The sequence below is a fragment of the Diplotaxodon limnothrissa genome, linkage group LG20 (genome assembly GCF_057381915.1).
Source record: "Diplotaxodon limnothrissa isolate DT_005_m linkage group LG20, D_limnothrissa_male_GT1.1, whole genome shotgun sequence".
In the NCBI taxonomy this organism is placed as follows: Eukaryota; Metazoa; Chordata; class Actinopteri; order Cichliformes; family Cichlidae; genus Diplotaxodon; species Diplotaxodon limnothrissa.
Genome location: NC_140615.1, coordinates 38,214,881 through 38,238,802, shown reverse-complemented (window position 1 = coordinate 38,238,802; position 23,922 = coordinate 38,214,881). Strand labels below are relative to the sequence as shown.

Genomic DNA, 23,922 nt, shown 5'->3' with positions numbered 1-23,922 from the left:
TGGTGGTCTGGAGTCTCTTGTGCTTGTATTTAGATCTACTTCCTAGAGGCTTGACCTTTGAATTTGACCTTTCAATAAAAAAATGTGTAAAATCTGAGTGCCTGATAATGAGATTGGGGCCCTTCCACTCCCTGGCTGGATCAGCTCTGTCTCATCAGCAGCAGTATACAGTGAGGTCAATAAGTATTTGATCACCCTGTGATTTTGCGCGTTCTCTTACTTAGAAATCATGGAGGGGTCTACAGTTTTCAGCATAGGTTAGATTTCCACTGTGAGAGACAGAATCTAAAAAGAAAAATCCAGAAATCACATTGTATGATTTTTGAACAATTTATTTGTGAATTACTGTGTCAAATAAGTATTTGATCACTTGAGTCAAAAAATAATAATATTTAGTACAGAAGCCTTTGTTAACAATTACCGAGGTCAAACGGTTCCTGTAGTTCTTCACCAGGTTTGCACACACTGCAGGAGGGATTTTGGCCCACTCATCCATAAAGATCTTCTCTAGATCTGTCAGATTTCGGGGCTGTCGCTGAGCAACATGGAGTTTCAGCTCCCTCCAAAGATTTTCTATTTGATTTAGGTCTGGAGACTGGCTAGGCTACTCCTGAACCTTGATATGCTTCTTACGGAGCCACTCCTTGGTTTTGCTGGCTGTGTGCTTTGGGTCATTGTCATGTTGGAAGACCCAGCCACGACCCATCTTTAATGCTCTGACTGAGGGAAGGAGGTTTTTACCCAATATGTCACAATACATGGCCCCATTCATCCTCTCCTTAATACAGTGCAGTCGTCCTGTCCCCTGTGCAGAAAAACACCCCCAGAGCTTGATGCTTCCAGCCCCATGCTTCACTGTAGGTATGGTATTATTGGGATGATACTCATCATGCTTCTTCCTCCAAACATGGCGAATGGAGTTAAGACCAAAATGTTCTACTTTTGTCTCATCTAACCACAGGACCTTCTCCCATGACTCCTCTGGACCATCCAGATGGTCCCTGGCAAACTTCACATGGGCCTGGACATGGGCTGACTTAAGCAGGGGAACCTTCCATGCGATGCAAGATTTTAAACCATGACGTCTTAGTGTATTACTGATAGTAGCCTTGGAAACGATGGTCCCAGCTCTCTTCATGGCATTGACCAGCTCCTCCCGTGTAGTTCTGGGCTGATTCTTCACCATTCTTGGCATCATTGAAACCCCACGCCTGGCCCCAGTCCGAGGGACATTGACAGTCATCATTAGCCTCTTCCATTTCCTGAAAATTGCTCCAACAGTTGTTCTTTTTTCACCAAGCTGGGTGGCAATCGCCCCATAGCCCTTTCCACTCACTGTATATGGACCATCCAGTCTCTGCCAGATGATCTATCTCTCAAAGCAGAAACCAGGCCTAGTTTGTGTTCCTTAGATTTATAGTTTATGAGTGCTAGTAAGAGCATTTCTCCTTGTGTTTCCGAGTGTGCTTCCATCCTCTAGTCTCAAGAAGTGGTTTCCTATCCACTGGGATACTCACCTCAACAATTCACCTGCCTGCTCATCCTTTGATGGCTCCCTCCTCTATGGATTCACAGAGCTGTGGACCTTCTCGCCCCCTGCTTCCCCACTTAAAGGTCACAACCTCACCTCATCTGAAACCTGAGCCATTTCCAGCCACTCCCTTGCTCCTCTCATCGCCTCATAAGCCCTCTGAGTGAATATTTTAAGAACTTCAAGGTACATCACAGTAAATGTCTTTCTGAAAGTGCTATGAATAATTTTAAGGATATAATTCCTCCACTGTTATCTTCCTCAATGTCTTGTGCCAACACCAAGTTTACTGCTCCATCGAGTGTTTTGCGTTTGGGTCCAACATCCTGCGTGCTGCACAGCCGTACCTCGACAGTCTAAACTGGGAGGCAACTACAGAGAGTACCGCAAAGGAACACAAAAACAGGGAACCTGAGAGGACACATGGAACAATAACGTATTATAAAAATGCAAAGAGGAGGGCTGTGTATCAAACTCTAACAGCAGTGCACAGTCACATACCTGCATTCATGACAAAGACCAACAAAGTAGAATGGTTAATTTTGGTGAACAACCAGTGTGAGCCCTGTGTGAAAAGACGGCATAGTTCGCTAGTCTCTTTCCTGGTAACGAAGTCTCACATGGAACGAACATCTAACCCAACATAAGGATGACAGAAGTAACCCACAGCAAATGATATTTAACCAAAAATAACCAAGTCAATTTCTATTAATGTTATGGACTAGCAACATGATTTCTTTCCACAACATTTACATTCGTTACCTCTGTGGGAATCCTTCATCACTCTGAAGATTACTCACAATTCTTTGCCCTTCATAGTCAATGCAGGGTGACATTTGCAATAGTAGGTGATGCCATTGTCCCATTTAGCAGGATTTAACTTCAAACCTTTTTAACTACACTGCTTCGCCAACTGGATGTAACTAATCAATTAGGTATGAGCCTCCTATTGGACAAATACTGAATGGTGATTATCTTTCAGTTGGCAACAAGTTGCCCAAATGATGCAATGAGTTGCTTCTCATTTCTTAAACAACCTTGTTGAAAGACACATCTCGTGGTCGTGGAAAAGATGATAGTGTGTGTAAAAAGGGTCAAACCATTGTCATGCATCAAGCAGAGAAAACAGCTAGTGGACAGTGGGGACAGAGCATCTTAGAGGTAGGAATGTGGCCAGAAAAAAATGTAATTTGCGAGGGAGCATAAAGATTGGATTCTGGAGCACTGGAAGAAGGTCATGTGGTCTGAGTCCAGATTTACTCTCTTCCAGAATGATGGCACATCAGGGTAAGAAGAGAGGCAGGTGAAGTGATGCACCCACCATGCTTGGTGCCTACTGTACAAGCCTGTGGGGGCAGTGCTCTAGGACTGCTGCAGTTGGTCAGGTCGAGGTTCAGCAATAGTATGTGCTCCAAGAATGAGGTCAGCTGACTACCTGACTATACTGAATGACCAGGTTATCCCATCAATGGATTTTTTCTTCCCTGATGGCATGAGCATATTCCAAGACGATAATGCTAGGATTCATCGAGCTCAAATTGTGAAAGAGTTGTTCTTCCAGCATGAGACATCATTGTCACACATGGATTAGCCACCACTGAGTCCAAACCTAAACCCCATTGAGAATCTTTGGCTGTGCTGGAGAAGGCTTTGTGCAGCAGACTCAGGTTGTTGGTAAAAAGTTAATGCAACACTGGATGGAGATAAATCTTGTGACACTGCAGAAGCTTCTCGAAACAATGCCACAGCGAATGAGCGAGTAATCAAAGATAAAGGCGGTCCAATGAAATATCAGAGTGTGTGACCTTTTTTTTGGGTGGAGACTTTTTGTTTAGCCAGGCAGTGCATGTTACAAAAGCAAAGACTATCAATAATTCAGAACACAAACACTGCATCACCGACCCAGGACCCTGACAGAGGCCATGTTTCCATATTGCACATGTACTGTAGTGATGGAAGTGAAATGAATGAAGAAATACATGAAGGCAACACGTGAACAAGAGGAGCTTCATAGAGCTCATCTTAAAAAAGCAAATGTGTTTGCCACAAGATCACATTCAGGTCACAATTGTGATGGGAAAAGCTGTCAGACAGGACAGGCTTTAAAAAAGAAGACGCCTCTTGGATGAAAGTGGAAACTCCAGAAACCTTTTGCATGAAGGTGTAGCTGTGTACAGTGACATGTTATGTTTTTCAGTATTTTTCCTATTTTGTTTTGGCGCTCTCTTGTCCTGTGTCAGTGTGCACAGTTTGGCTTCCCTCGTCCCGTTAGCCTCAATTAGTCCCAGCTGTGTTCCCTCTTGTTTCACATCCTCGCCTTAGCCTAGGTGTATTTAAGTCCTCTGTCGTCCTCTGCTTGTTGTTCTGTTGGCCTCTGTGTTTCCCTGTATTCCATATTTTTGAGTCTCCAGTTCTCTCCTGAGTTTTTGTGTCTTTGAGTGTTTTTGCCACAGCAATAAAGCTGCCTCTTTCAGTTCATCCTTTTGTATCTGCGCCCTGTAATTTGGATCCTCACTCTACCTGCTGCACAGCCGGACCTGAAAAGTTCTTCACGCAGTCAGAGTTGAAGTAACACTTCTGTCTAAATACTGTGAGTGTTTTTGAAACTCTGTTTTCCTCGTGAACTGGCTTCAGAACACATTTTCACCCACTTTCTCAGATCTTTCTCCTTTGCGTGCTTTGACCAGAGAGACGTGTGGAGATAATCCATGCAAATGTGAAAATTTTCTATACAAATGTGTTCCTGCTGCACTCATGCTGCACCCTGTTTTTCTTTTTTAATAATCGTTTTATCACTACAAACATCAAGCAGCTAAAACATCCACCTGCTGCCACCCCATTTAAACCACTGTAAACACTGGTGTGTTGAACACCCACAGCTGTTGCTGCATGTGTGTCTGTGTCGTCCACTTGGTCTCCGTCCTCTTTGTTCCCTCTTTAGGACGCTGTTAATGAACAGGGGAGTGTCACTTTCTCTCTGAGCTGATCAGGCTCTTTGAACTGTTCTGTGCTCTTCATTTAAATCCAGACGTGATCACATTTTCAAACTGTAGCTCCTAAACTTTGGAACAGCTCTTCACGACATCTGAATCATTACAAAAAAAAGTTGCAATAATTTGTATCGTGTTTTAAGAAAAAAGAAAATTCTTACCAGTTGCTAAACTGATTTAACCAATCAACAAATATGAGATGTGAGCCTCTCCCAGCTGTCACTGGGTCAGCTGATCCAGGCTTACATAACTTTTAATGTAAAGTAGTTTTATTTCCTTATTCATTTACATCTGAGATAGAAGATAATCTGCATTTTGGGTTTTTTTGCACTTTGCATATACATTACAAGTTTTATTCAAACAGAGTGAATCCAGCAGCTCTGTGTTTGATCCTCCATCAGCTCTTCACTGTAATCCAGATCTCCTAACATGATGCTCTGCTCCGGACTCAGCAGCACACTGTGTGAGTACAACAAACTGATCATCCTTTATTTATACATGAAATCAGCTGCACATGTTCAGTCTAATCCTTTTCTAGCTTTCCACTGTGCTGTACTGTGACATGCTTTTCTTTCTGCTTTATTGGATCAGTTCATCTAACATCCTAAATACATGTTTGCATCACCTCAGCAGGACAGTTAGGCTTCACAGAGTCCTGAGAGCAATTCATGGCTGATCATTTACTTTGAAGAGTTGAAGTCAAACTGTCAACACAAATAAGTTTATTGACAAAAGTTGGAAAGATGAAGAGAATAAATGTGTCATTGAAATCTGCTGTTTAGAAAGAGTTTCCAAAGAATCCAGGTGTGAATGAAAGCAGCAGCTTTCTCCTGTTTGCTTTTCATTTCTGTTTCATGTTTTGAGGTGAATTCAACTTGATATCAAACACACAGTCTGACACTGAGCTTTCTTTCTGTCTCTTTCAGTGCTGGCAGCAACCTGTTCACTCATCACTTCAGGTAAATGCTGTTTTACTGCTTCTTATATTCTGGTCACAAAGAGCCTTTCTGTGAACTTTCTCATTATTAGAGCTCACCTCTTCTTCTTCTGTCTGTAACTACTAAATATTGTATTTGTGTGATCTAAAATCTAAACTCTATCCTTCACACACACCTTTTTAAAATCTTATTTCTGTTCCCAGTGAAAATGAAATGAAACCTGTCTGGTGGCTGCTGGGCGGGTGGGGTGGGGTGGGGGGGTTCTGGATGTTGTGGGGCTCCTTGTTGACATGTGAGGAAATCAGGGATAGAGGCTTTGGATTGCAATCCTTTAAATCAATTTTGATTTAAAGCAGACCTTCTCAAAGTGTGGGGTCCACCCCCTAGGAGGGGGCACAGAGCCATTGCAGGGGGGTATGAAAAGGGGGGGGGGGGGGGGGGGGGGATACAAAACGCTTGGACACTGCTAGCACGGGGCGGCCACAGAAACGCAAAGCAGGAGATGAAGCGTCGCTGAATATGTTTCCAAACCAACTTCATTCTGAGCCAAAGACGAGAAAATATGGTGAAGCAAATCTGCCCTTTGGCTTCACCTGCACAGGTGCTGAGGTCGGTCTCCCTGCAGAACTGGTTTCCCTGCGTCGGGAGCAGCGCTGGGCTCTTCAAATCACGGACAAACAGGATCCCACATTCTTGATCTTTAGTTCAAACACTTGTTGTAATGACTAACTGCTCCTGACATGTTGGAGATGTTTGCTCTTTATACAGTAAAGTTACAGCAGGATACAAATAACATCAGGCTCATCCTGCCACGATTTGTTCCCTCGGTTCAAATCACGGACTAACAGGATCCCACAGCTGTTTATGTTTTTGAACCCATTTTGCTCAGAGAGACATTTTTTGACAAATGTATTGATGCAATGTTGAATATAGATATATAATAACATGATAGATATTATGTCTCTGCACTCTTTACAAACTGTGATCTTTGTTGTCCACCCTGGAGCTAAATCAGCCAGCAGCTTCAGCAGACAGAGGTTACTGTAAGCTTCGCTGACACTAACCGTGTTTCACATCCATCAGGGAAAACTAAAGTAAGATGAGGGACCAGCTGTAGCTTCACCTTCAGCAAGAAAATGATCAACACATTCCCCATTAATTTATCAGAAATGTACAATTTATTTTTTATTTCAGGCTTTATCAGAGCTCAAGTTTCCTTTCCTTCCAAGGTGACCCCCATATCCACAGGGAGAGTGGTCACCTCTAACGGCCTCAGTGTTCATCGCCTGAGCTGTGGTAAGATGGAAAATAGTGTCCAAGAATTCACTGCAGATCAAATTCAGACTCTCAGGCTAAATTCAACAAACTTAACAAGTATTGGATGAACTGTTTATAGTTTACAGCCTTTTTATGCACAGCTGCTTATTTTCAGTTTAAATTGTATTTTCCTGATCAACAAACCAACAGTGCATTTATTCTTTAAAAAAGCTCTGAGGATGTTGGACTGTGTATAAAAGTTCAGAAACATTTGATGTAGATTAGAAACAAAAACACTGACTTAAAGTTTCCTCCTTGATCAGAGTTAATGTAATATCCACTGTGGTGGTGTACAGAGGTACAATCCTCATTATTTATGGATCTGCAGCATCTGAGTCTGAAACTGAAGCCTGAAACCTGGATTATTGCATGTTGTGTTGAGTTGTTCCTTTTCTCTCATACTGTGTCTGTATAACAGTGGGTGGAATGATCATTGTGAGGTCAGCTGAGTACAGATGTGGAGGTGAAGTAATCTGCTCTCACGGTGACGCTGTGAACAACGTGAGGAACAGGTGAGCACTGTGGGATGGTAGAAGTGAGCCTTTGATTCAAAAGAAGAAACAAACTAAAACCTGTTGAACAGCTTTACTCAAACTAACAGGAAGTAAATGATTACCTGAAAGTAACTTGTTTCATATCTTTGAGCTGAAAACCAGCTGTTTCTGTCTCCCTGCAGCTGTGATGGAAAAACCGAGTGTGACATAAAGTCAAACATTACTTATGATCCTGGAGTCTGCAAATACCTGGAGACCACCTACGACTGCTTCCCACGTAACGACTCTGTTAAACCTGTGATTAGAAATGACTGATGAACCCAATCTGTACATGAATGATTACAGTTTCTATGGGATCTGTGTCTGTTTCAGGCCAAAGTGTAATATGTGAAGGATCAACGGCAAACCTTCAGTGTGGTGAGAACACAGCTTCTATGTCTTTCTACATTTAATGCAGTTAAAAATATCACCATGGTTACAGTTTGACTCTATGAACTCTTCCTCAGATGAAGGACAGGTTATAGTCGTCTCCTGGGCGAATTATGGTCGCCGTGACACGACCACGTGCTCTCATGGATATGCTAATCACGTCAACAACGTTAACTGCGCCTGGTCAGGAAGCATGAACTATGTAACTACCAGGTACAGATGCTGACTCTGTTTCTTCAGCTCTCCATCTTCTCTCAGATGATGCAGTGAATTTTTGCTGATTCACCTTTGACCTGCATTCACAGGTGCAATGGGACAAACAACTGTACTGTTGATGCAAATATCTCAGAAGACCCGTGTGGTGGCATTTATAAGTACCTGGAGGTGTTTTACACTTGTAAGGGTAAGTAACTCAAATAATAAACTTCTAAAGATAATCTTTTAGGGTCGGTACATTCAGACTTGTTTTTGAAGTGAATGAAAATGAAAATTCTTCATCATTTTTAAAAGATGAACCTTTCTGTGCTGAAAAGAATCATCAGAAAATCATCAGTCACGAAGATTTCGTCAGTTTGTTTTAGATCCTGAGTGAACGCGCACATCATTATCACAATACTTAATAACAGAAATGTGATTTAGTCATCAAAAAAATACAAATATAATAAAATAATAATAATAAAAAATTAATTAAACCAATTTGACATTTATAGCTGCAGCAGCAGTCATGTGGGGTTTGTGTGAAAGAACCCAAAATTCAGGCACTTGCTGTGATGCAAGGAAGCTTTAGTTGGAAATGACAAAAGCAAGGACAGAACTAAACATAAACTTAAACTAAATAACAAACAAAACCTGAAACCATATGTGGCAAGGAAGACGCATGACGGGTCCAGAGGTCTGATTTGAGAGCGAACTTCATTCACACAGTGTGACTACAGCTCTCAGCTGCAGGCCACACATACTCCTTGCCACCACACACACACCAACAACCCTGAATCCCCGTGTCTTTAACTCGTTGGGCGTGATTGCGGACGCCATGCAGGTGCATCCGCATGGCATCCGCAGACCACGCCCCACCACAAACCCGGACCTATTGACAGGAAACGCTGTTGACATCCTTCCATCTTACATTATTAAAGATGGGTTTAACGTTATCGGGCCCTGTATTTTATCTCTAATGCATCTGTCATTGTTATTGGGCTATGTTCCAGCTACTTTTAAACGCTGTAGTGCAACCTATACTCAAAAAGAGCTGCCTCAGTCCACTCACTAACTTTCTGTCTAAAGTCCTAGAGAAGATTGTTCATTACCAACTTATTTGGATGCAAATAATATCGGGGAAAATTTCATTCAGGGTTTAAGCCACGCCATAGCACGGAAACTGCATTACTGAGAATCTTAATGACTTTCTCTCAATTGCTGACTCAGGGCGCCCTGTGGTCTTAGTTTTGCTTGATTTGTCCTTTTGATTAGGTGGACTGTAATGTCCTTTTAATGAAGCTTGAGCATCACGGGCAGTGCCCTTAGCTGGTTTAAATCCTATCTATCAGAAAGGTCCTTTTCTGTCACCATGGGTACCTACACCTCCTCCATTGCCCCTCTTACCTCTGGTGTCCCCCAGGGGTCTGTGCCGGGTCCTATGCTGTTCTCTCTGTACTTGTTACCCTTGGGCCAAATCTTTGATAAATACGACTTTTCTTTTCACTTTTATGCGGATGACATTCTAATCTATTTTAAACTGGCTGGTGATGTCACATCGTCATTGCAACACTTCTTTAAATGTATGAGTGAAGTTAAAAACTGGCTACTGAGCAATTCCCTCATTTTAAATGATAAGAAGACAGAAATTGTAATCTTTGATTCTCCCTCCTCTCGGGCTGAAGTAACTGGTATATTTGGGCTCTTTGCTGACTCCCTTTCTGACACTGTGAGGAACTTGGGTGTTGTCTTGGACAGTTCCTTCAAGCTGGACAAACATGTGTCCTCTGTAGTTAAATCTGGTTTCTATCAATTGCATCTAATCTTTAAGGCCAAGCCCTGCTTACCACGTAAGGACCTGGAAAAACTTATCCATGCCTTTGTTACATCAAGATTAGATTACTCTAATTCCCTCTATACTGGTCTCCATTCTGCCCTTGTTTACAGACTGCAGCTCGTTCAAAATGCTGCTGCACGTCTCTTAACCGGAACTGGTAGGTTTGAGTCTATTACTCCAGTTCTCTGCGACCTGCACTGGCTTTACATTTAATATTGCATTGATTTTAAAATCTTATAGCTCACTTTTAAAATCATAAATAACACCACGCCCAGCTTTCTTACGGATGTCCTCAGCTTTTAATACCCGTGGGAGAGCAGAGGTGACCACGTATTCGCCTCTATTGCATCCTACCTCTAGAATAATCTCCGTCAAGCTCTTCACACGTCTGATTTAATTCAATCTTTTAAATCTTGATTAAAAACGTAGTTATTTAGCCTTGCCTTCCCTGCCTCCTAGAGCTCGCATTTTTAAGTGAACTGTAACTTATCTTTTTTGCTTTTATTATTGTATTTATGATTATGCCTGCTGTATGATTGGTTAGTTATGTCTCCCACCTGTTAGTATATAGTACATTTTTTTTGTACATATTTAATTTTTTCATTTTATTTACTTGTATTTATCATTGCTCTTATTTGGTTTCTGTGAAGCCCTTTGGCATACATCTGGTTTTTAGATGTGCAATATAAATAAAATTGTATTGTATTGAAATGACACGTATGGGGTGAACACAGTTGAAACTAATGGGCATAATGAGACAGGACCTTCAAAGTAAAACAGGAAGATCACAGGCTGTTTTACAAACACAAACTCAGATACACAAACAGAACACCTGGGGGGAGGACAGCACACTAAGCACAAGAACCAAAACCCTAGGAGCTAAGAAAACAAGAATAAACCCTAAGCATACGATGACACCAATATAACACAAAATGCTGGGTGTAACGACCCAGGACCATGACAAACTGTTTACAAAGTAATTTTAACAAGCAAAATGTAGTTTTGTATAATTCAAACAGAAAATCAAAAAGGACAGAAAAAGTTATGATGTGGACACAGAAACAAAAAGATTAGATGAAAAACAAAAAATAATAATAACAAAGACAAAGAAAACATTTTTTTTCACATTTCAGTGGAAGTTTGGTGTCGTCCAGATTGGAGGGAAGATCTAATTAAGTCCTACACGATTAAAAGACTTTTAACCCCAGTTGCTCCAAGACAGTAAGAACACCTTGAGGGTAAACACAAGCTGCAGCAGAGGAAACGAGCTACATTTGCTTATTTTGTGCAGGCTATTGTGACGTTACATTAAACTGTGACCATCACCAGTGAATGTGGGTGTGTTTTCTAAATCAGCAGTAGGTGTTCAAAAGGCAACGAAGTGAACAGGATGTGTGCAGGATGTAAACAAGGTGTACAGATCATGTATGTTGATTCTAACTTTATTTTACACTTCATGCCTAAACTTTGTGGTTTTTATGGTTTTTAACAACAATTTGTTAAACTCACAGCCAAACTCTGAACATCACGCTGCTGCAATAAAATCTATGTAGTTATATATTAACTGATCAAAGGTTCTGTGTAATCAGTGTTCATTAGTAATGTTCTTTGTTGTATTACAGGCTTTAGGATTCATGTTTAGTTCAGTACAGGTCAGCTGGGATCAGTGATGATGGAGGGAATTTTACTGCAATCACAGAATTCCTTAAAGATGAAGAGGAAAGGAGCTAAACTGGGTCACAGCAGGAAAAATAAGAAAACCAGAATCTTATCCAACCTCAGGTTTCACACAATAAATTCTCTCTGAAAACAGCCATGCAGCTACTACTGCGACGTGTGTGAAACATGCATCGCTTCTTGGCTTTAATAGCACATCGCAGCATTCAGCCATTATTCTAACATTTTTAGTTTCTTATAGATAGTTGTTCGCTCTGTGCACACTGCTGGCAAACGATGCTTATTTTACTTCATTTCTGCTTTGATTCATGAAAGCGGTTATAAATGGCGTTCACCTCTGAACACTCAGCGCGGATCATGACTGTGTGAAGTTTTAGGACAAACAACGTTTTGGCACTGCGATAACAGCTTTGAGCATCCATGCAAGTGAATATTGAGCAAACTATAATATATTACGCTACTGAAAATAAACCTATCAGCAGCTATCACAACCACAACAGGCAGAGGACAGGATTTTCATGATTACATTTCATCCAATTTACATTAAATTGTGTTCCACAGACTATTAATTCACATTTTTATGACTCGTTTAAATATTGTCCTCCTGAAACAGAAACAAGTACATTTGCCATCAGTTGCAAAAAAACACATAACGTTCAGTCACAAAACTGACACTGAGGCTCTTCAGTAAATTCAGCACATTAAGATTTGTCCTGCTGCACATGTTTGTTAATGTCGCCTCCTTTAAAATTTAACTTTGATCTATGTAATCTCATTTGATGTTTAAATCAAGTAGCTCACTGAGGTACATGTAGCAAGCAGGGGCACATATTCACTAGATTATTTATTTTTTGTAAGTTTTTTGGAACATTTTTTTCATATTTAAAGAGAAACAATATATTATATTAATAAACTGTATTAAATTTTACATTTTGTAAAACCTTTTTTTCCCTCAGCAGGCCAATAAAGTTGGACATGGGACAGTAAAACGTCTACACCATCAAATGAAGTCATGAAAGCACAGGACAACATCAGAATGCTGACATGCTCACATTTCTTCTCTGCAGCCACCACATAGTCCTTTAGAGGCTTACAGTCACAAACTCACTCACTGCACACATAAACTATTAAAAAACACTATAACCTACGTCACCCAGGAGTTACAACACTGTAAAACATTTAATGCATTATTTCAGGTACATGTAAACCTTGTTTTATTTGACATTGCTGTACTTGATTATTATTATTGTTTATTCATTTTTGCATCTAAGCTTTCTTTCATTTTAATATCGTGTGTGAAATGAAATAATTTAGGTATGCATGGTTATATGTATGCAGTACAACTATTAAAACACATTTCTAAAACGGAAACCACTGACCAGTTTATTTTGAAAGACCTTTTCTTCCTCTTTTGAATATTAATTATTGCTATTTGATTCTTCAATCGATGGAACAATTGATAGACTAGAATTATTGATAGGTGAAGCCCTGAATAAAATGCAATAGCTCTAATATATCACAGTCCCTGATATATTACACAAAAGTAATAAAACATTAAGCTGAAATTAAGGTGCCCCTCTTATCATAGTAGTAGTTTTTGTCTCTGTAGAGAGATGCAGATAGTAGGCTGTCCACCTACTACACTTCACTGTGCATTCAATGGAGGAGCTGTACAGAGAGATCCACAGGTAGGATTGATTTCTGTGCTGTTCAGCGGTGCATTATGGGTAATCTCAGTCTCTCACTGAGCATGTTCCTGTGATTGGCCAGCACGTCATGGAGTGGGTGGGAGGTATTGTCCTTATCCTGGACAGCATCCGCCTCTCTGACACCACCTTAAGGGAGCCCAGCTCTGTCCCCAGAACATTACTGGTCTTGGACTTTGTTCCTGGAGACAGATGTTGCTGTTGACTTGACTTTTCTTTTCATTTTTTACCTTCACAAACAAAATGAACCTTCATTGTGTTCGAGTGGTGTAAGAGGTCTCATGTCTGCACTCTCAGCAGAGATGCATCAAAGTACATCAGAACAAACTGAACTTTATTCTTCCAGGAAACTGTGTGGAAGTGGAGTGATGGTTCCCAGTTTGACTTCACAAACTGGGCCAGTGGAGAACCAAACAATCCACCAGTATATTGTATACAGATAAACCGTGATGGTACAAACTAAATGTGAGCCTGTTGATGAAATGAGTTTGGTTTATACATTGCCTGAAGTCATGTGATCTTAGGTCTTTATAAGAACTGTGTTTGTTCTTTTTACATTAGAAAAGCAGAAAACATTTACTGCACAGACCTCTGATTTTATTTCTGTTCTTCTTCATTTTGATTCTTCTTTACGGGACGAGATTGAGCAGTGCATATACAGAACAGATGACAATCCAAAATTCCCTCTGCTGTTAAAAATGTCTTAAAGAAAATCACAGCAGTTCAATGTCAGAAATCCATACAGTCTCTCTGAGCCATTCATCGTTTTTTTTATTTTTTTTTATTAAATTCTTCTCAATCTTTTGTTTTTATATACTGATGTTTCATTCTCTTGTATTTATTTATTTACCAGAAATTACCAACAAGGTAACAGCAGTGGCGTGTCTAGAAAATTTTTGTTGGGGGGGCCAGGTAGGGGCACAGATTTGGAGAAGGGTGGCAGATGTAATTGGCAGATGTTTAAAAAAAAATTCTACCAACCGTTAACCATAACTCAATAATCCTATAAACCTAATAACCGAATGCGCTTTTAACTCTTATTAGAATGAGATTTTAACCACTACGGTTTTTAGATACTGCGTTGATAAAGTACAAGAGATACAATCAGTGCTTTGTCAATGTTTACTCAGCATTCAAGGACAGCAATATTTGCATAGCATTTTTACTGACATGTAGTGCACATATGTTTTGGGCAAAAACATTTTTGAATATTAAAATACGAACATTTGTAACAAACAATTGACAAATTCCAATGTAAAACTTTATCTGCCTGTTAAAAAAAGAAGATCATCTTCTCACAAACTGGTGTTTGATTTTGAAACAGGAAAAAAGTGGGGAAACAACTGAAAAGACTAACATTTGAATAAAACCTGAAAGCAAGTAAATACTTTCTATGCTGCCTTATGGTCAACTTTGGTAATATTGATAAAGAACAGCACTGGCTGATGATGAAATACAGTCAGCTGGCATGGTGACACTGCCAGTATTAACCTGCAGGGCTGGACTGGGACAGAAAATCGGGCATTTTGACTACAGACCGACCCACCAGGTAGTAAAGCCATAAAGACTTTGACTGAAAACAAACCCTGTTGTGACAGTGATGTACAGTCTTGTTGGTATATGTATGATTTCTATACATTTTACGTCAGATAAAAACTTTGGTTGTAAGATTTAGATAATTATTTAATAAAAGCGAGACATTTAAATTGAGAATAAGAAAGAAAAGTATGTCTTTGTGCCCCCCTCTCCCTGTTAATTCCCTACCTGGCCCCCTGGCAAAACTTTGCTAGACCCGCCCCTGCACAGTTACCAGCTGTCAGCTACATAAAAAAAAAGGATCCTGGTGTTATTTGTCTCTCAGAAACAGTTCATAACTTCCCTTCAACTCATTCATGTCACCTAAAAGGTAAACCTGTTTCTCCATCACCTGTTCAGCTCTGATGATTCAGTAAGGACATCTCCTGGTTTCATCTTCATGTTTCCCTCTCACCAGATATACAAACCGACATCATGACCAGCAGCTTTACAGCTGTGGCTCCAGCAAACATCAGCTGATACTAGAAATTAATATTAAATAAATTCTAACAACAGCTGATCAAGCTTAAACGTGCTGCTGTTGTTTAGCGCGACATCCGCTGGTTTCCTCTTTCTGGTGCAAAGTGGACGATAAACAAACAAGAGAGAAAAGCCGATCAGCTGATCACTGATCAGTTTCATGATTGAAGTAGCAACAGGAGAGGGAGGGGGGGAGAGAACGAGAGAAGAAGAGGCAGCTGTGCAACGTAAACACAGAATAACTCCAGCTTTGTGTCTTTTTCCATTCTAACTAAAATCCGGGACAAACTGCGTCTCTTCTCAGCTCAATATGAAACGTGTAATTCCATTTTTTTAAGGAGCCGTTGGCAACTCTACTAACTAAACGTATGAATAAAATAAAGTTCACTATCAGTAACATCATAGCACCCACCCAGCTGTATAGAAACTCCATCAAGCTGGCTAGAACGCAGTACGAGTTATTGCAACTGAGGGTAAAAAGTCAGCACAACGAAAATAAACTCCACCTAAACTTGGTTTATATCTGACCCAGAGAGACTGCAGGTCATAACTTCTTACCTGAAGTTCAGTTCACCTGACACTCGGACTGGCGGCTGCCTCGGGTCTCTCCTACTGCCTCCCCTTCCCTCATCCACCTGCTGGCCTCTGTGGAAGCCCCGCCATAGCCACCACCAAACAACTGAGTTATTTTTACACATCGACCTGCATCTGGCCAATCCACCACCTCTCATTGTCAAAGGAGCTTGCAAAGAAAAGCGTCTGGACTTCTTTAAGTTGCTTGAAGACGTTTCACCTCTCATCCGAGAAGCTTCTTCGGTTCTAAGGTCAAATGGTGGAGAGTCCCAGATATAAACCTAGTGGGAGTTTCCCCCCACAGAGGGACAAAAGGACCCCTGATGATCCTCTAATCGCCTGAGCCAAGGTGTGAAACTGGTATTTTCTGGAATACCAGAAAATACCAGATTATCACGCATGCTACGAGCTTGTAGATCGATAACTGTTTCTTTTATTTTTTTATTTTCTCTATTGAGCTGGGTAACATTTTCTGTGAGACATTTCACCGACTCCCTTAGCGTGGCATTTTCAGCAGCGAGCGTTTCCACCTGCTGCTGGCTGAACTCCAGGGATTCTCGCAAGCATTTAAATTCCCAGTGAAGAATCTCCACCAAGGACAGCCTTGCATCGAAACTGGACAATCATTTGTCGATTGACTCCAGTATGTCGACAATATCTTTGCCGGCTGGCCGGGGGAATCTGCCGGGCGTTGTCTTTTCGACGACGGCGTCTCAGATTTGGCCGGGGAAGCTACACTCTGGGCCTTCTTCATTACGAGATCCTGGCAGCACTGATCAATGTAATCTTGGAGAGCCTCTAAACTCTCCCCGTTGTTCTCCAGAGTGTTGGAGATGATTTAGACAAATGTTGTTGTTATAAGACAATTGATAAGTGTATTTGGTAATACTGAAGCTTAAATGAATTTGTTCAAATCTAAACTACCATTCGCTTTAATTTTCCGCCAAAATCTCCGGCGTCTGACGTCAGTTACAACATGAGTCGCTTACCTTGTCCGTCACTTCCGTCACTTACCTGCCTGAGGAATGTAACTTCGATTGCTCTGTTGAGGGCGGGGCTCGATGGCGAACCTTTGGCTGCTCTGGTGGGGGGTTTATGGGGGACAAAAAGGGATTGGGCCAGGGGGTAGATGTGAGCCCAGCATAGACCAGCTCCATCATCTCATCAGTGAATTTCAATCAGTTTCACCCCTGACTTGTTAAAATTAAATCCATTTTCTTTAAACAGATGCCTGCGTTCCCAGTACACACCGCTGTGCACAGTGCATGCACACGCAAAGTCAGCTGATCTCATGGCACGAGTGGCGTACGATCAGCACCTCAGCTAACGATAACGGCACGCCGATTGCAGATGTCCTGTCACGTGCGGTGGGCGTGTGACCTTGGCCAAAGCCACTGCACTGCCACATTATGAAGTTGCCGAACAAACACACAGGGCCGGTCGCTGACATTTACTACTGTATGTTGTGATTCCTCATGGAGCCCAGCCTGTGCAGGATGGCTCTGCACAGGCTGGGCTCCATGAGGCTCCCTTTAAACAGCTCAGTTTAAACAGTGCTGCCATCTGTGCCTTCCCTGACAACAGCGGCCACAGCCATGACACGCCTCTGCTGTGGCCTGCAACAGATTGGCAGATTTTTTTTCATCAATTTAAAAAAAAAATATCTTGTATCAAGCGAAAAATCTGCCAATGCAACAAGTGAAAATTCTCCAGATCCAAGATGCACTGTCTAAAAACAAGTTCCTATATCTCACTGAATTGTTACTTTGTAGCTGATTGTGTCTTATTTTAAGTGTAATGAGATATTTTGACTAGAAATTAGACAAATATCCTTGGTAAGATTTTGAGTTTTTGCAGTGTGTAGTTCCTGGAGATCAGCAACATAAAGACATTCAGTTCTGACTTTCTGCTGCTGCTATTTTTGTAGCCACATTTTGCATTTTGTGTAAAACTTGGTGTGTGTGTTGCTGGTGTGCGTCACATTTACAAACCGCTCATTGTTTCGAATAGCATCCAGCAACCCAGAGAAACTCGATTCCTGGAATTTCCAGTAGTGTTTCATGCAAATCAGGCACGAGGAAGCAAAGTTCCCTTACTGTGGCAACACAATCCTGGCACTGTCCACCTGCTGTGTGAAGAACAGCAGCAGGGCTAAGAGCTGTACAGTGACGTTAGGATGGTCTCTGTACTGTCCTACAAAGGCTGAAGAGGCCAAAAGTAAAATGAAAGACCGGCAACATTTAAAATTTTAAAACCTAAAGATAGTATTTTCTTCTCTTATTAAACTATCATATTTTGATGGGCAGCACGGTGGCACGGTGGTTAGCTCTGTTGCCGCCCAGCAAGAAGGTCCTGAGTTCAATTCCAACATCAGGCCGGGGTCTTTCTGTGTGGAGTTTGCATGTTCTCCCCGTGTTTGTGTGGGTTCCCTCCGGGTACTCCGGCTTCCTCCCACCGTCCAAAGACATGCAACTTGTGGGGATAGGTTAATTGGATAATCCAAATTGCCACTAGGTGTGAATGTGAGTGCGAATGGTTGTCTGTCTCTGTGTGTGTTAGCCCTGCGACAGACTGGCGACCTGTCCAGGGTGTACCCCGCCTCTCGCCCCATGACAGCTGGTCGCCCCCCGCGACCCTGAAAAGGATAAGCAGAAGCGAATGGATGGATGGATGTTTATTTCAGCTTGATACTCGATTCCCATCCATTCATTTCTTAACTACTTTTCTAATTCAGGATAAAGGGCAGATCTGGTCACAGCTGTCCCCAACTGAGCTGAGCCGCGCACCTATAATCTTTGTCCCACACGCCATCAGACTGTTTAACTCCTCTCTGGAGGGGAGAGGGAGGGGAAACAGGAGGACAAAGGAGGGGGGAACAACTAAGCTGTAGTGCCTCTTCACCTCACTGTGCAATACCTTTTGTGCAATACTTTTGTAAATAGTCAACAGTGCAATAGACCTCAATACTTGAAATGTGCAATTCACTTGTATTTTTATTTTTTATTCCTATTTATTCTATTTATCCCCTTCGTATATTTTATTTATATTGTCTCTGTATTTATATATATGTGTGTGTGTGTGTGTGTGTGTGTGTGTGTGTGTGTGTGTGTGTGTGTGTATATATATATATAATATTCTGTAACTCTGTAACTTCTGTCGGTGCTGTGCTATTTTGGAAATCGAATTTCCCAGAGGAACCCACCTGAGGGATTAATAAAGTTCTATCTATCTATCTATCTATCTATCTATCTATCTATCTATCTATCTATCTATCTATCTATCTATCTATCTATCTATCTATCTATCTATCTATCTATCTATCTATCTATCTATCTATCTATCTATCTATAAAGTAGGTTTGCTTCCTTGTTTGGTCTGTGGAGACATTCCCATTTTTCCATTGGCTACAGTTTTGCATACACAGTTTTATTCTGGACAGCAGCTGTTTGATCCTCCATCAGCTCAGCTCTTCACTGTAATCCAGATCTCCTAACATGATGCTCTGCTCCGGACTCAGCAGCACACTGTGTGAGTACAACACACTGATAATCCTTTATTTATACATGAAATCAGCTGCACATGTTCAGTCTAATCCTTTTCTAGCTTTCCACTGTGCTGTACTGTGACATGCTTTTCTTTCTGCTTTATTGGATCAGTTCATCTAACATCCTAAATACATGTTTGCATCACCTCAGCAGGACAGTTAGGCTTCACAGAGTCCTGAGAGCAATTCATGGCCGATCATTTACTAAGAACATGTTTACCACAACGTACATAATTATCTTGTAAATGTTAATCTACGACCAAGAATTACAGTAGCATTTTCCATTACAGCTTGTTAATAAAGTGACAAAGTAACAAGGTAGGAACAAAAATGTTATAATGTGGTAACTTTTGAGTTGTAATTATTCAAATAACAAAGTAAGAGCCCCTCCCAGATGGCCAAGCTTCTGACCCTATCTCTAAGGGAGAGGCCCTCCACCCTACGGGAAAGCGAATTTCCGCTGCTTGTATGCGTGATCTTGTTCTTTTGGTCACCATTCAAACTAGAAACGTAGATCAACCAAGGAAATTTAAAGCTTTGCTAAGCAGGGACAGAGGTACCAAATGCAAGGTCACTGAGGAAGAAACACTCAGTGCATCATACCATGTATGATGCAGCAGCCTACATGTATTTCAGGATAACTAAGGGAGGATTCAAGGCCACCATATCCAGCCTTAGCTATATCATCAGTAGTTCTTCTTGTTCTTCTTCAATTCAATTTAATTCAATTTATACAGTGCAAAATCACAACAACAGTCACCTCAGTGCCCTTTATAGTGTAATGTAGACCACCACACAATAATACAACAAGGGAACCTCCAACAATCACATGACCGCAGCATATGAGCAAGCATTTTGGCGACACTGGAAAGGAAGAAGTCACCTATTAACAGGAAGAAACCTACAGCAGAACCAGGCTCAGGTAGGGGCGGTGGCTAAGTGCTTTGTGAAGGATGGTGGTGAGGGCATTCTACCACCTACTTTGAGGAGGAAGAGCAGGTCTTCTGGTAATTGGAACTTCAAGTTGCTCTCTGATGCATCAGTCTGTGAACATTTGTGAATGTTAGATAGAAAGCACTGACATAGGAAAAGCATAGAAAAATGTGCTTGTATGAATGGGTGAATGAGGTAAGTTGTATTAAAGTGCTTTGAGTGGTCAGTTAGAGTAGAATAGTACTACATAAGAACCAGTCCAGTCCACAGAGGATGGTAAATGGCTAATGATTTGCCTTGTAAGCAAATTGGCAGTGTTCAACAGAGGGTGGTAGGTATTCGTCACTGTGCTGACTGCCGATGCGAGGGCTATAGGTCTGTAAATGTTGATTGTGTCCGTAGGTGCTGTATACAATTATACTCAATTGTATATAGCATTTGTATTCTATTTTATTCGATTGTATATAGCATTTTATTCTGTTCTATTGTGTACAGTTGTGTACAGTATCTATTGATGTCTTATTCCAGTGTTTTTCTTTTTTTCTATTTTTCCATGTAATTTTGCACTGTCCACTGCTGTAACAAAACAAATTTCCCACATCTTATCTTATCTTTAGTCTTTGGTAACTATGGCTACCGTCAGCTCACAGGGTAGATCAAAGGGCCTCCACTGTCTTTAATTCTGCAGTTATGGCACTAGCCCTAGTGCACAGAGTCCATTGCCGTTTTCCTTGCTCAAGTCTTTGTTGGAGTCCTGGGTCCTTCTCCTTGGATCTGGTGTTGGTGGGGAAATGGATGGAAGCGAGGGTTAGCGTTGTTGTTTCCAAAGCTTGAAGCGATAGCCAGCTTTGAATCCCTGCTTTTGTTTCCCCTGAGTTACTTGTTGTTCCTGACAATAACAAATGGAGCACATGGTGGTCTGATAATCTCAGGTGATATATTATGGGTCTATTTCAAAGTAAAGTCTGGGTTTAGACTGAGGCCAGTGTTGATCAGTTCTTGATGACAGAAGGTTATCAGTGCATTGCAGGAAGACACAACGAGGCATAAAAATCACAAAAAGATGCACATTGGTAAGGAACATTGTGCGCTGTATATGTCGATTCAGTTGTTGTGCTTTTCTCTGTCTTATTCTGAGATCTTTACTTTATGATATAAAGTGTTATTTGGTACTCAAAGGAGCTTGCAAAGAAAAGCGTCTGGACTTCTTTAAGTTGCTTGAAGACGTTTCACCTCTCATCCGAGAAGCTTCTTCAGTTCTAAGGTCAAATGGTGGAGAGTCCCAGATATAAACCTAGTGGGAGTTTCCCCCCACAGAGGGACAAAAGGACCCCCTGATGATCCTCTAATCGCCTGAGCCAAGGTGTGAAACTGGGTGTGGGTCACAATCAGCCAGAGTTTCGGGTGTGTTCATTGTGAAACCTGGCCCCACCTTATCATGCGAATTCCTGAGGTCAGATGGCCCAGGATGTGAGTGGGCGTTAAGGCGTCTGGGAAGGATCTCAAAACTGGATTATAGATGGCAGAGAGTTGGTGTCGTAAACCCCGCCTCTATTCAAAGATGGTCGCTCACAGTGGACATAGATGGCTTCTTTCACTCCTCTTTCAAACCATCTGTCCTCTCTGTCCAAAATGTGAACATTGGCATCGTCAAAGAGTGTCCTTTATCCTTAAGATGCAGATGGACTGCTGAGTCTTGTCCTGTGGAGGTGGCTCTTCTGTGTTGTGCCATGTGCTTGTGAAGTGGCTGTTTGGTCTCTCCAATGTAGAGGTCTGGGCATTCCTCGCTGCACTGTACAGCATACACCACATTGTTAAGTCTGTGTTTTGGCGTTTTGTCTTTTGGGTGAACCAGTTTTTGTCTGAGCGTGTTGCTGGGTCTGAAATACACTGGGATGTCATGCTTGGAGAAAACTCTCCTGAGTTTCTCTGATACACCGGCTACATAGGGGATGACAATGTTGTTGCGTCTGTCCTTCTTATCCTCCCTCGCTGGTGTCTGGTCTTCTTTTCTGTGCCTCTTTGCTGACTTTAAGAACGCCCATTTAGGATAGCCGCAGGTTTTGAGTGCTTCCTTTACATGTGTGTGTTCCTTCTTATTTGGTACTATTTAAATGAAGCTGAAATTAAGTTGAATAAATCCTCTGTATTCAACACACAGTCCAATACTGATGTTTCTGTCTGTGTCTTTCAGTGCTGGGAGCAGCGTATTTACTCATGACTTCAGGTAAAAGTTGTAGTGTTTGCTCATAATTCACAGATACTTAATGTTATGGTCCTGGGTCGTTTCGACCCAGCGTTTTTAGTTCTCATGTTTTGTCTTGATGCATTGTCAATCATCCAGGTAAGTAAATCTCCAAAAGTTGATTCTGTTCATCTGGACGTAGCGTTTTGTGGGAGAAACGTTTCGTCATCATCCAGGTGACGTCTTCAGTCTCAGCTGACTGCATGTTTCAATCTTATAAACAGGACATTTGCATAATGACTGAAACCAGCCCACTGAAGGAACAATGGGCTGGGAGGTCAGTTCCTTCATCATTAATATGCAAATTCTCATGACCATTGATCAAAGACCACTGATCTTGATCAATGGTCTTTGATCAATGGTCATGAGTCCCATTCACAGAGAGTTAGGGAATGGCTGCAATCACAGCATTGTAAGATGGTGACAGATGTACCCTTAGGGGTAAGAAACTAAGAAACTAAGAAAGAAACTAAACATGCACAGGAGGCAAACACACAGCATAAAGAGGATACGACACTGACACAGAGAAACACAGGGCTTAAATACACTGGGAAGTATTCTGGGAATGGGCAACAGGAGGGAGACACAGCTGGGAGAAATTAGACTAACGAGACAGGGTAGAAGCAAAACAGAAACACTGACATCAGACAGGAACATGAACCTTCAAAGTAAAACAGGAAACAAGACACACGTTACTAGGACAGACTCAACAGAGTGAGACAGACTAGACACTGAACTAAACCTGCAATAATAACAAAATACAACCAGAACATTAATCATAATACAGAAACATACCAGAATTGAAACACAGAGTCATCATAAAAATCAACAAAGCACCAGAGAAACATGAAAGACAATCCAGCTTTCAAAAATAAACCAAAACATAAGAAACTCAAAATGCTGGGTCAAAATGACCCAGAACTGTTACTTTTATCGAGGAACGGGACTGTGGCACAACTCCTACATACTACTTGGGCTGTTTACTCTATAAATCAGCTGATCGCCTTGATGCTGGCTCATCGCTCAGACCCACAGATGTACCAGCTGAAATCTGGAGGAAAACACATCGGAGATGCAGAGGTGGAGGACAGAAAAGGAGAAGGAAAGAAGCTGTGAGAGAGCGGTGGCTCGAATTGAGGAGAAGGTACTAACCGTGTCTGCCATCTATCATAATGGGCGCTACTCGTTCTTTATCAAATAAAAATTAGGAGCTGACAGTGCATGTAAGCAGTTAGAGGGAATACCGGGAGTGCATCATGGATGCACCAGGATATTCATGACTACAACGTATCTGTGGAAGGCTTCTGACTGTTCAGGCGGACACGGATAGCACTGGGAGCAGTATGCGGAAAAGAGGTGGGCTTGCTGTTTATGTTAACAACCGGTGGTGTTACCCTGCCCACTTAATAATCAAAGAAAAGATTTGCTGCCCGGAAATTAAACTGTGTGCTGTTGGAC

General features: G+C 41.5%; 1 protein-coding gene across 1 annotated transcript; it reads left to right on the top strand.

Annotated features, from left to right (window-relative positions):
• The first annotated feature begins 7,202 nt into the window (after window positions 1–7,202).
• Window positions 7,203–23,580, top strand: LOC146611467 (L-rhamnose-binding lectin SML-like). The gene is made up of 6 exons (XM_085345624.1): window positions 7,203–7,288; window positions 7,453–7,547; window positions 7,643–7,687; window positions 7,777–7,912; window positions 8,005–8,102; window positions 23,492–23,580. The coding sequence occupies exons 1-6, from the start codon at window positions 7,203–7,205 to the stop codon at window positions 23,578–23,580; spliced, it is 549 nt and encodes a 182-aa protein (XP_085201750.1).
• The last annotated feature ends 342 nt before the right edge of the window (window positions 23,581–23,922 follow it).